At 49.7% G+C, this 12,862-nt stretch overlaps 3 protein-coding genes across 3 annotated transcripts; 1 reads left to right on the top strand and 2 right to left on the bottom strand.

Moving 5' to 3' along the window:
- Nucleotides 1–1,054: 1,054 nt before the first annotated feature.
- Nucleotides 1,055–4,098, bottom strand: ALT_6906 (uncharacterized protein RSN1; the record flags this gene model as incomplete). The annotated part of the gene is made up of 6 exons (XM_033559550.2): nt 1,055–1,893; nt 1,964–2,362; nt 2,423–2,749; nt 2,823–3,440; nt 3,507–3,969; nt 4,048–4,098. 6 exons carry the CDS (start codon nt 4,096–4,098, stop codon nt 1,055–1,057), a joined length of 2,697 nt encoding a protein of 898 aa, XP_033415441.2.
- Nucleotides 4,099–6,593: 2,495 nt separating this feature from the next.
- On the bottom strand, nt 6,594–8,389 carry ALT_6905 (uncharacterized protein; the record flags this gene model as incomplete). Its single annotated transcript, XM_033559551.2, has 3 exons — nt 6,594–7,760; nt 7,892–8,226; nt 8,302–8,389. The coding sequence occupies 3 exons, from the start codon at nt 8,387–8,389 to the stop codon at nt 6,594–6,596; spliced, it is 1,590 nt and encodes a 529-aa protein (XP_033415442.2).
- Nucleotides 8,390–9,230: 841 nt separating this feature from the next.
- Nucleotides 9,231–12,301, top strand: ALT_6904 (MCM DNA helicase complex subunit MCM6; the record flags this gene model as incomplete). Its single annotated transcript, XM_033559552.2, has 4 exons — nt 9,231–10,870; nt 10,940–11,075; nt 11,136–12,113; nt 12,182–12,301. The coding sequence occupies 4 exons, from the start codon at nt 9,231–9,233 to the stop codon at nt 12,299–12,301; spliced, it is 2,874 nt and encodes a 957-aa protein (XP_033415443.2).
- Nucleotides 12,302–12,862: the final 561 nt, after the last annotated feature.

Here is a 12,862-nt window from a genome sequence, read left to right as displayed (position 1 = left end):
AACATATATGAACAGGGGTTGGTCCATCATGAGAAAACCCCGCTTTCTTTCAGCAGCAGGGACCCAAGCAGAGAAAAGGATGAAGCAACGGTTCAAGGCAAACAATCACCGGATTGCCGGTCCGGTGGCGATCAGCGAAAACCTCGTCTTGATATATTGAGGCCGAGATTCCTGTGCAGAACTACCTCTTATTGGTATATTTGACCATGGTGATATGCGTGAGTTGTCAACGAGATCCTGGTCTATGGGACCCGTGGCCTATTTATATTTACCCATATGCATGGCGGGACGAACGCCATAACACCGTCATTTGTATACAACTGACCCATTAAACATCATGAAGACGCTTTGGATGTCGTCTATAATTACTGTCGCTCTAGCAGGAATGATTATGATTATCCTCCCTTATTCTCTTGCACATTCAATTCCAAGCCACAACTTGATGAGCGAGTCTGTTCTGCAGAACGACGAGGGATATCCGTTGAGCTGCTGTGCATATGGATGTCCCCGGTCATTCGTGACATGCTGGGATTGTCGTACGTAGCCGTGTGGTGGTTGCTACTCCTGTGGTTGGACCCTTTCTTAGGACTCGGGTGAAATTGATGCCAATTGCAGTAGATGAAAACAACTACTTGGCTCCAGCGAACCCATGATTTTCGGAAGACTCCTGGTTATGATCACTTGAAAAGGTTAAAGTTACTATTAGTTTCAGATAGCACGGTCGGATCAAAATATTTCATATATCCTAGCGTTCCTGCATGAAGCAGTCCAATGACATCAAGACTATCCAAGGTTCATAGACAACGTCAAAAAAGTCAAGAAGTAAACTATCAGATGTCTGCGTCCACCAGCGGGATCCACTCCAAAATATACATTAGATTATATAACTGGCCTAAAAACTGTACTAGGCCGGTGACATTGAATCAGCCCGTGGCTAATGGGGTATCAAGCAGTAGGACGAGACGTCTTCCGCATCGCAATAACTTCATTCCACATCGAACATTTGCAGTATGATGGCTCGGCAAAAGGAGTTCGGGAGTAGAGACCAAGCATCTTAGTAGTAAATTTTCTCCTCAAAGATGGGAGGAACGCCCTTATCAACATCCCAGTGGATCTTGTTCTTATCGTCCAGCCAAGCATCCTCATCTGTGATGGGAATCACCCGTGCCGAGTGCTTGACCTCCTGTTTGCTCACCCCGAGTTTATCACGAGGAATCCACAGAAGCGGAGGCTGGGAGGTAATCGCTGGGTGGAAGTAGGCGTCGCGTTCAACTTCTGGAGGGTACTGTGTAGTCTCGTGAGCCTGAGGGACAAGGCGCCGCAGTTGCCAGTATCCATCGTATTTGTCGGGGCGGAACCACTTCACGATCAGATTAGGTTTCTTCTCGGAGGTGGCAGGGGCGGTGGTCAGGCCTTTCTCGGCAGCGTCAACGTCCGGGAAACTGCCATTCCCATTCTTCTCTGCGTCCGTCGCGGTAATGTCGTCCGGGTGTTCGCCAACAGAATCGCCGTGCTTGATTGGCTCGGAGGAAATAAGACTCTGTTCCTCAGCCTCCAGGTTTTTGGGAAGGTAGTTAATCAAAGGAGAGAGAGCGTTATGTAAAGAAATGTGGTAAAGAATCATGAAGATAAGGAAGATAATCATCAAGATCAAGGGGCCCAGTGCCATCCGGTTGGCTGCAGTTCCGATGGCAAATAAGCCGATCAAGCAGACCACAAGTAAGTAACAGCCCACAGTAATGTGCTGCAGGGCGCGAGCGTAAGCCTTGCCTTGAGTGTCTATATTGGCATTTGACACGTAGAGCATGTTGTACCGGTAGGCGAAATAGAACAGGTACAGACCAATGGTCGCGAAACCAAGCACCAACGGAGCGATACACGAGTAGGTGATAGCTATTCCCAACGGAACAACATCGTTTAGCTGCAGGGAACTAATATGATATCAACGGGTACGAAGCCTTACCGATGACTGCAAGAAGGGTCAAGGGAGGATATACGGTTCCCCAACCCAAACCGGCGAGGGACGACCAGCGGTTGTACATCTTTCGCGGGGTAGAGTCCAGCAATTTGCCCAGAATCTTGCCCAAGATCAGGCCGGTGATCTGAAGCAGGGCACCGGAACTGAAAGAAAGTCCCTGCAGAACGATATAGGAAATGTAGAAGTTGGAAACCTTGGGGATTCTCGTCGCGAGGAGCTGGGGAGCAGAAGTAGGCTGCTGGATGACCTTGGTCACAACGCTAGCCGCCGAGGAAGCCAAGGTCACAACCAGGAAGACTTGAACGACTTGAAAAGCGAAGTAGAAATTCTGCGTAGTCAGCTCAACAGCTGCCGCGCTGGGGGCGCCACCGAGCTTGGCCATCACTGGAACACACGATCAGTACAGCTCTGTCGTCACGTTGGCTTTGGGAAGACCCGGCTTACATCGCAAGAAAATGGGCAACAGAGCCATGAGCACAGACATCAAAATAGTGGGCAAAAGACCAGTGATGACACCCTTGATCCAGCTGGGGACATGGTCGATGAATTTGAGAAAGTGGACCTTGTCCGTTAGAGAATCGATGTTCGAGATGGAACCGACGACAGCGACGGGGATTGCCCAGAAGACGATAAGAGTGCAGACAAGTCCAATTGTGGCAGAGTAACGGATGACGCGCTCCCACCATTTGATGCGCAAGTTCGACCAGATGACCTGTGTAGGGTCCAGACCAATGTAACGAGGGGCCATGTGCAGAGGTAGATTGTGAGCGACTGATCACATTTGCTAGTTAGCATTGACGATCACCTAAACGTTCGTTGAATCAAAATCCGAGGCCTGACATACCCGACTGGAACGCAAGTTGCGCGTCCGCTTGAGCGTAGAATTCGACAAAGACGGATGAAACCAGCTTGGCATCGCCCGCACGGTGCTTAGCCTGGAGCTCTTCGATTTCCGGGCTGAGCCGCTCAATCTCTGACCTGGCCCAGTTGATCGTATCGACTTTCTTTCCGATAAGGAATTTCAGGCGGTGCGTGGGTCTCTCGGAAGCCTTGACCCAGCGAGCTGCCACAGAGCCCGATTCGTCGTCTGGCTCATCAGACAAGTTCTCGAGTGGCACAGCATCATCCTCGACATTTCCCCCTTTCTTCAAGGCCTTGGCTCGCGCAGCGTTTGCAAGCTTAATCAGTTTCGTTTCGGCGGCTTCCAATTTCATAGCGGCAGCATCCCGTTCCTTGACCTTGTCCTCTAGCTCCTTGACGTCGGTAGCGATCCAAACGTTCTTCACCTTTTCAATGCCGAACATTTTCCGGATCTTGTCACGGTTGAGATAGTCTTCAGTCACAGCTGTGAAAAGAACGGTTCGCGATGAGAGTCGGCTGGCGTAGGCGGGAGAGAGGGAATAAGCCTGGCGCAGGTTGATATAGAAAATGCCCTCGCGGGTGACAGTCATGAACACGAATCCTGCCACTCAATCAGACCTCGAGAAAAAAAGAGATAGTGAAATACCATTGCGCAGTGTTTACTGACCGACGAAGATCCAAGCGACGAAGGCGTGGGCGTAGTAGCGAGCGTTTTTATCCTGTGCAATGTTGGACATGGTCAAGATATCCAATTGCTCTTTGTGACCTCCACCTGTGGCATTGACGGGAAACAATATGGGCCAAGTTATCAAGCAGCCGACAAAGCAAATCACTGAAATCAACTTGAGGAAGCGAAGCAGAAGATAAGCGTCCATAGAATGATGCTGCAAAACGTATTCGTCGGGTAACTTGTACATATCGATAATCCAATTCCACAGGCCAGTGCCGACGGGGGGACTGCGTTCCTCAGGGCGCATAAAGCCGAGATAGGTTCGGGGCATGTACATGCGACGTTCGCTTCGCCGCAGAATCACGAAGACCAAAATCATGATGCCAGCTACCGCTAGGGCAGGAACCAGAGTGGACACCAAGCTAGAAGCCGAGTTGGATGCATTGTCGGGGTCCTCATCCTAGAGGGGTTTCGTCAGTGTTCCGTTAAAACTCAAGGTGGATTGCTATATCAGTCCATCGCAACTCCTGGTACTTACCGCACGACGCGACAGCTGGTGCAGACCAGCCATATCGCCGTAGAAGGCCATTTTGATTCTGTCGACTCACTCCCCAGCGCTTAAGGGAGGAATTGCCGAGTCGACCTAGTTTGCGCTTTTAGCGGTCAAAAAGTCGGGAGCTGTTTGAGAGTTCCAAGCACCCAAGATGCAATAGGGAGCGACACTGTACAGAAGGAGTCGAGTCACACAGCGAGAAACAAGAGAGAAATGGTAGATAGTAGAAGAAAAAAAAAAAAAAAAGGAAAGAAAGACCTCGGGCGAGAGGCCTGTGAAAAAGAAATTAGGACTAATAGGAAAGGGTCAAGCGACAGACGAAGAGACCAAGGAACAGAATCCTAAGGGGACGTGGGCGAGCGATACGCTCAGCAACAGCTTGACGTCGGAGATTCCTCCACGCGAAGTTTATTTGGGTCGGAAATTGAAACGATGTCGGACCACTCAAAGGTTTGAAGGATCCAACTCGCACATGCCGTGCACGCCAATTGATGCACGAGGAATGGGGAATTTGGAATCTCCCGGGTCTCAATAGTGTGCACTGCTAAAATAAAGAGGAGCGAAAAGCCGAAGTCGAGTACAGTGAAACTCTTCTGTAGCGAAAGCACGAGATAGGTAAGGTAGATCCGCCCCAAATTCCAGACTTCGAGCCACACTGGAGAAAGACCTGGTCTTTGGGACGGCGGGACGAATCGATGATGACGATAAGGCAAATTCAGCTCCTAGGTGGCATGGGACTTTGTTTACACTCTCTAGCTCACTAGCTGAAACCGAAACCTCTACTTACAGCTTGCAGCCACCTAGCATGACATAATTTACTTATGAGGTCCACACCTATCGCTCCGTCATGTTTAATGAGATTGCAATATGACTCTATCTGCCCACCTGTCTTATAGAATATCTCTACTTGTCTCGCAAGTGCCTTGCTTTTACTTTCCAGTTCCTTGGGCTGTTGAGCAGCAAATTCCCCAGTCGCAACGTGGTTCACTAACAAAACTAGCTCCAATAGTTGCCCAGCTGGTGACATATTTTTACTTCGCTAGCGCTAGTACTCTATCGGCTTGGTCGACACCCCTCCTGCATATACATTGGCCAATGTCTGGCTGGGCTGATGACTTGGCTCCACTAGATCTGGAAGTGCGCCCCACTTGCGTCGTGATAAATTCAATCTGTGGCAAATTTTTGCGACCACCAGCTCAGCTCCTTAAAACCTTCCTATGTCGGGTACCACATACCTCTCACGACGGGAGTACCTACGGTAGGTATGGAGTATTGTACCTCACTGTACCTCTCTGATCAGGAACAAATGCTACCCTCATTACGAAGTACTACATCCATTTCGATCATCTCCCCACGTTCAAGGGGCAAAGTCAATTCAGCTTTCGAAGTCGTCCAAGGACCAGGTATGATCTCCAACAGATCAAATCATATGATGAGCGGCGGGTTTGATTGCACGTCATGGCTGTATCATCATTATTATTATTTCAGTACCTTGGCAGAGTGGAGGGAGCAGGGATGTAACATGCAGGACGGGTAAGGTACGAATCGCGATTTCCTAAAGCGGCAAAGTAATGCTTGAGCCCGCCTAACCCACTTACTCCGAGTACTTAAGACACTAGTAGTAAGTACAGCATTTGGTCTCACCAGCCACAGTTAACTTCACGTATTCGAAGAGTTATCTACTAGACTACTCCACACTCCGTACATTATGCAGTGTGATACGTGCCCACTAATATTTGATTCTTATCCCAGAATCGGAATCAAGTTATGTACAGTTGAAAGTTCACTAGATGCACCCTCTGCATATTTCAAGGGAACCTTTCGCAAAGTAATAGCGATCTTCATGCACCCCATCGAAATATGCAGTAATAACCGCATGAATCTTCACCTAATAAGGGTGTACATCGGTCTTCGGTTCACAAGATTCTCTCCACCCAAACCACCCATGGTCCGTTCTGCAGCACGATCTATGGAGATTAGAGTCACAGCCAAATGGAGCACTCGGTGGATGCCTGGATAGTAGTATGATCTACAGTCTTCAGAACTGATCAGGAATCGATGACGCTTACACCAATTGATGCTCCCCCTTTTGTGTCTCTATGGTTTTGCGCAATGTAGAAGTTATACGCCTACGAGGTGGCCCAAGGATCAACATGTGGCATGGGAAATTCGTACTCCATGCAGCATTGTTTGAAGATTCTGATGACTCGCACATTGTACGGAGTACCTCTTCGAGCAAACCTTGCATTGCCGGGTTAGAAACACAGGTATGTGGCGCAGCAGCAGTGGCTTGTAAGTATAGCTTGCACGATATGGAAATACATAGAATCAAAATTTAGAATGAAAAGACAGTCGGAGCGATTGTTCGAGTCGTTAAATTGGCAAAATGGGATGAGCACGGCCGCCTGCAAACCGGAGCCCACATCCCTAGGCGAGGAAAACTTCATGTCTAGAAAAATATATACTAGGAAAATGGTATAGGTCAGATCACCCAAGACTAGCCGCTCCGTCAACAAATCCTGCGCAGCGTCTCAAAGCTGCTCCACAATTTCAGGTGCAGCGGCGTTGAGCTCCTCCTCAAAAGCATCAATACCGCGCACGGGCGGCGTGAGCATTAACAGGCTCAGTAATATTTCATTGAACTGGAATTGTAGGTCTGGTCGAAGTTGCTTGTGTGTCTTCAATAGCTCGCCGGTAGACCATGCTCGTTCGGAATCCCTCATATCTGCTTCGTATCCTTCTTCCAATAAGAGCCATACTAGAGTCTCGCATGCAGGATGACGATCAAGCTTGTGTTGCTTCACGACCGTGATAACGTAGTTGAGGAAACGATTCATTTTACTCGGCGAGTCTTGGAAATCCCATAAAGTTGTCGCAATATAGATGAGTGCCGCAGTACGGCAGATCTCCTGGCTGGGCGTATCCCGCACCACGTATAGGCGCGAAGTGTGCGGCACTTGTGATGGGCGTGGCCCGCTGGAAAGCAAAGGGAACAATAAGCCATCCATTTGAAATGCCTCTCGTCGCAGGGGAACAGATGACAGGCACGCAGCTGATGTGTGTTTATGCATCATTTCCTCGGCTGCGCGAAGAAACGTGACCAGCCACCGTTGGCCGACTTTGTCGACGGTTGGCCGTGGAGATATCGCGACATATAGTACATAATGCAAGAATACCTGGACACCTTTGCGAGTCCCGCCCTGGGATCGAAGAATCTGGACAGCCTGGTCAGCATATTCTCGGGCCTTTTGCTGGCTACCGAATCTTTCTTCTTGCAGCGACAATCCTGTTAATGCCATGGCGAGATTGTCTCCGTCAATATCCATCAACCCTGTTCTGATCTTTTCTATGTTTCGCGTAGCTTGTCCAATATGAGTTTGAACTTGTCGGCTATCCGTCAGATTATGAATATGAGCCTTCCATCGGGAACAATAGCCAAGCACGACCGCTTGGAAAGGTAATGGGTGAACCATGGCAGAGCGGAAAATCTGGTCCTTAATGTACTTATTTTGACCAGACCAATATGTGAGTTTGTTTGTCCAACAATCAATCAGCTCAAGATCTTCTTGTGAGCAGACCATCGGTAGACTGTGGAAAGGGTCTTGACTGGATGCATCAAGCGAGCCAACGGGCGACGTAAGAAGGGGTTTGTTATAAGCACTGACTGCGGGTCTAGGCGTGGGAAAGCGTGTCTGGATCTAGACATCCTATGTTAGCGTCCTTTCGTTTGTAAAGACCAACGCACACATCGTGTGGAGAATTCCTCGAATGGGAACTTTGTACATCACGCACGATCCGCTCAATCAACTCAGAAGTGATGACCACGTACCAAGGCGTTACTCTGAGACACTGTCTCACTTTCAGTTCCTCCAACTGCATCGGTTCCGTCGAGGTCGTCCTTTTCGTTCGTCTTCTGCTTCCATGGGAGATACCGAAGGGGTCGGTTATTCCTTCTATCGTCTGAGTTGTGAGGGTGTAAATGTTTGCGCTGCCGTCGCTTTTCCTGGACGTGGTGGCGCATGACATACGCCCGCTTTTCCCGCGATGAAGAATTCGAATCGACAAAAAAGAATATCCTGTCTTTCGCAGGCTGATCTTCTGTCGCCGAGAGACGCCTCCGCCTCTTTGATTTCGTAGAAGGTTGTAGCCCATCGTTGGGGCGAACTGTCAACGGCAAAGCCAGGGTCAGCTAGCTCGGAAGACTTCGAGCAAAGTCTGTAGTTGGAGGGGTGCACTGACTTGGTTGGCTTTCGCAAGTGGTGTCGATTACTCCAGTCCGAGGTGCAAACTGCGACAAGTTGGGCAGAGCGTGCCTGGGTGCAGCCATCACGAGCTAGCAGGTGGCAGGAGACTCTTTCGATGACTGACGTACTTAACAAGCAAGGATTATGTTATGACTGCATAGCGGATTGTGCGATTTGCCGGGATACCGTCAGCACGAAACAGTAATGTTGAAAGAAGTCAACCCATAACCACAGCTTCCGAAAATTCAGGCGATGTCATAAGCTTGGCGATCAAGTCGTCGTCGAGGATAGGGACGACCTGGCGATGATCAGCTCCCGACCCGACTTGCCCGTTCTTATGATGGACGAGGAGACTAAGAGGAGTTGAGAGACCAGCAGGGCAGTGGGTCGTAAGAGGGGACTAGGGTCGACGAAGAGCCCCGATAGTCAACCCCCAAAAGTCAAGTTGATTCTGAGACGACATTTCGATTGGCTCGTCAGAATGTCAAAAGCCGAAATAATTGGTGTCCTGATGCGCTATTGGCCGAAGGCTGCCAACTGCTGGGTTCCGCCACGGTTATGGCCGAGTCGCCGTCAGGACCTATTACCCGAATAGGCAACAGATAAGTCTGCTGTGTCAGAGATCCGTGCACAGCTGCTGAGGTAAGCATACAAAACCACTTTACGCGTTGAGATCGCACTATCTATTTCTCCGCCACGCGTCGCGTCTTAGACGCGTATCTCTGAGAGAAGAAAGTTAAGACTCCGAGGATCATTATTGACGCTATCAACGCTTTCATCGGACCGCCTTGCTCAACGTCACGATACTGAAAAAGTCTTGTTCTTAAAATACTATTCAATCGAATAACAATATTCAATCGTTCCTCGATTTTGCAATTGTCCTATCCATAGCGGCCCTATTCTGGCCGTCCGCTCTCGCCCAAAATGTCTTCCCTTTTTGACGCCGTACTTCAATCTGAATTGGGGTCGACAGCTGGCTCCCGTGACAATAGGCTCCATTCAGACCACCTCCCCAGCTCTCGGCCACAACCGCCATCCGAGAGCAATGGCCCGTTGAGCGAGATACATGGCGGCTTCCCCGATGACCAAGTCGTGAACCCTAGCCGGTCGACTGTAAGTCGACTTCGCAATCCCTATCTTCCTGGGCCTCCCCCGGTGGTCGACTTGGCCGGAGAGAAAGTACAGCAGGCCTTTGAGGAACTGCTCGAGACCTATGTGGAGGAACCGTCGTTGTCGGCGCCTCCACCATCGTCGGAGATACTGAGTGACAAATATTATATCGCACAAATCCACGGCATGAAGAAATTCGAGCTTTCAACCCTCTATGTCGATTTTACCCACTTGACTTCTCTCAATAACCAGATTCTGGCGGATGCTATCGCCAACCAATACTTTCGATTCCAACCCTTCCTAACAAGAGCCCTTCACAATTTAATTGCGAAATATGAACCCGAATACTTCATTTCTCATCGTCAAGCCAGCAGTGCCTCCTCCCAGGCTAGCTCCTCCATGATGGCCGCCAATGCAAGCGTGACCGAAAACCCTGACTTGGAGCGGAATATGCGGGAGAAAACCCGCCATCAGCAGACTGACAAGCTGTTTTCTTTGGCGTTCTACAACCTGCCGTTGGTCTCTAGACTGCGCCAACTCCGTACCTCCCAAATTGGAAAGCTGCTCTCTATCTCCGGTACCGTTACTCGGACGTCCGAGATCCGGCCTGAGCTCTCTCTTGGGACCTTCGTTTGTGAGCAGTGCAAATCGGTTGTCTCGAATGTGGAACAGACCTTCCGCTACACCGAGCCAACACAGTGCCCAAACGACATTTGCATGAACCGCTCTGGATGGCGCCTGGATATTGGGAAGAGCACATTCGTTGACTGGCAAAAGGTGAAACTGCAGGAGTCATCGCACGAAATTCCAACTGGGAGCATGCCCCGCACCATGGATGTGATCTTGCGTGGTGAGATGGTCGACCGTGCCAAGGCTGGTGAACGTTGCATCTTCACCGGTACACTGATCGTAATTCCTGACGTCAGTCAACTGGGACTTCCAGGTGTACGACCGGAGGCTGTTCGCGATAACGGTGCTTTCCGGAGTGGCGACGTTGGTGGAGGAGGTGTCACTGGTCTCAAGTCACTGGGTGTCAGAGACTTGACTTATCGACTGGCGTTCCTTGCCTGTATGGTTACACCTGACACAACAACTCCTGGCCAACAGTCGAATCAGCAGTTGAACGGCCAATCCCACAACATCCTGGCTTCATTGAACCAAAACAATGAACCAGAAGTCGACGAGGACAAAGCCCAGGAGGCTCTACTTCAGAGTTTCACCCCATACGAAGTGCAGGACTTGAAGAATCTGGTTCACTCAGAGTATATCTACTCCCGATTGGTAGATTCAATCGCCCCTATGATCTACGGCCACCGGCAGATCAAGAAGGGGTTGCTTCTGCAATTGATTGGAGGCGTCGGCAAACATACGGAGCAGGAGAACATGCAATTGCGTGGTGATATTAATATCTGCATTGTTGGTGATCCTTCGACAAGCAAGAGTCAGTTCTTAAAGTATGCTTTCGACCCTGCCAACGCGATCTCTGTGCCGTTTTGGACTCCCCTAACCATTTTTCTTTCCAGGTACATCTGTTCTTTGCATCCTCGCGCTGTTTATACTAGCGGCAAGGCATCATCTGCGGCCGGTCTGACCGCATCTGTCGTCAAAGATGCCGAGACTGGTGAATTTACTATTGAAGCCGGTGCTCTGATGCTTGCTGTACGTCGCGCTCCCGCTCTCCACACGCTATTCCTATGCTGACTCAATGACACACAATAGAACGGAGGCGGTATCTGTGCTATCGACGAGTTCGACAAGATGGACATCAGCGATCAAGTTGCCATCCATGAAGCAATGGAACAACAAACTATCTCTATTGCCAAAGCGGGCATTCATACTACGCTCAATGCTCGTGCGTCGATTCTTGCAGCTGCTAATCCTGTTGGTGGTCGTTATAACCCGAAGGCTACATTGCGCGCAAATCTCAACTTCAGTGCTCCTATCATGAGCAGATTCGACTTGTTCTTTGTGATTCGAGATGAGCCGAATGAAACGGTGGATCGTAATTTGGCTGATCACATTGTCAACGTGCACATGAACCGTGATGAGGCCGTCCAGCCAGAACTGAGCACGGAGCAGTTGCAGCGCTACATTCGGTTTGCGCGGACCTTCAGACCCGTGTTCACGGAAGAAGCTAAGGCTTTGCTTGTTGAGAAGTACAAAGAGCTGCGAGCAAACGACGCTCAAGGAGGCATTGGCCGCTCTTCCTATCGGATCACAGTCCGTCAACTCGAGTCTTTGGTTCGTCTCTCCGAGGCTGTTGCCAAGGCCAACTGTGTAGAGGAGATCGTACCGAGCTTTGTACGCGAGGCCTATGACCTCCTACGCCAGAGTATCGTCACCGTCGAGAAGGATGATGTTGAAGTTGACGACGACGAAGGCACTCATGCGAATGCAGGCGCTGGTGAAGAGGATCACGAGATGGCTGATCGGGACAGGGAAGGTGACAGTCCCATGCGTGATCATGCGGAAGCACAACCGCGTCAGAAGACGAAGATCACATATGACAAGTACATGAAGATCCTGAATCTGTTTGTTCGGCGCGTGAGTGAGGACGAATCGAGGTCGGGCGAAGGTGTCGAGCAAGAAGATCTGATTGTCTGGTACCTGGAGCAAATTGAGTCTGAGCTGAACAACGAGGAAGACCTACAGCGTGAGCGCGACCTGGCTGGCAAAGTTTTGAAAAGGATGGTCAAGGTTCGTTCTTCACTGACAGCAAGTGTCTTTGCCGCCGCTGGTTTTACTGACTATTTTCGGCACAACAGGAAAATATCCTCATGCCAATCCGAGGAGAGGGTCTGGTGGACGCTGATGGGGATCAGCAAGAGCAAGTTCAACGGACAGTCTATGTGCTGCATCCTAACTGTGCCTACGAGGAGGCTTAATCGGTAGTGTTCTCTTCTTCGGTTTCAGGGTCAAGGATTATCATATATATGGCGGGCATACCTATTGAGCAAATGATCATGAGTGATGATACCTGTTTGTTTTCTCCGCTATTCGATTTTCTCTCACTTTCGGCTGGGATTGCTGTTGATATTCCGTATCAGATTGATGGTTAAGGCGTATGGGCTCTACTGGGTTCGTTCTTAGCATTTCTCCCATACTACATCGGATTCAGATCTGCCATTCTCTACATGCCCTCGGGTAACAAATTACATCCGTTTTATTAAGCAGGCACGCTTCTTTGTTGAGGCCTGTCATCACATACCAACTGCCTTATCTTCCCTTGCTCTCACTTTCGGCACGTTTCTACGAGGTCGCTTTCTCAAGTCGTTCTCTATAGACATCTCACCTTGACCTCACTATTTGCCCTAATCCGACCTGACGCTCCCAGCACATCTCGAGCTTATACCTTGCTTCTCTTTCTTTCATATTCCTACTCTGCTACTCACCCCATCACTCTCTTAAACTCGGATTAAGTTGAAACCAGTTATCTACTTAGACCT

The sequence above is a fragment of the Aspergillus lentulus genome (genome assembly GCF_001445615.1).
Source record: "Aspergillus lentulus DNA, contig: Alt12, strain: IFM 54703, whole genome shotgun sequence".
Lineage (NCBI taxonomy): Eukaryota > Fungi > Ascomycota > Eurotiomycetes > Eurotiales > Aspergillaceae > Aspergillus > Aspergillus lentulus.
Note: the sequence above shows the minus strand (reverse complement) of the source record. Positions and strands in the feature narration are given on the sequence as shown.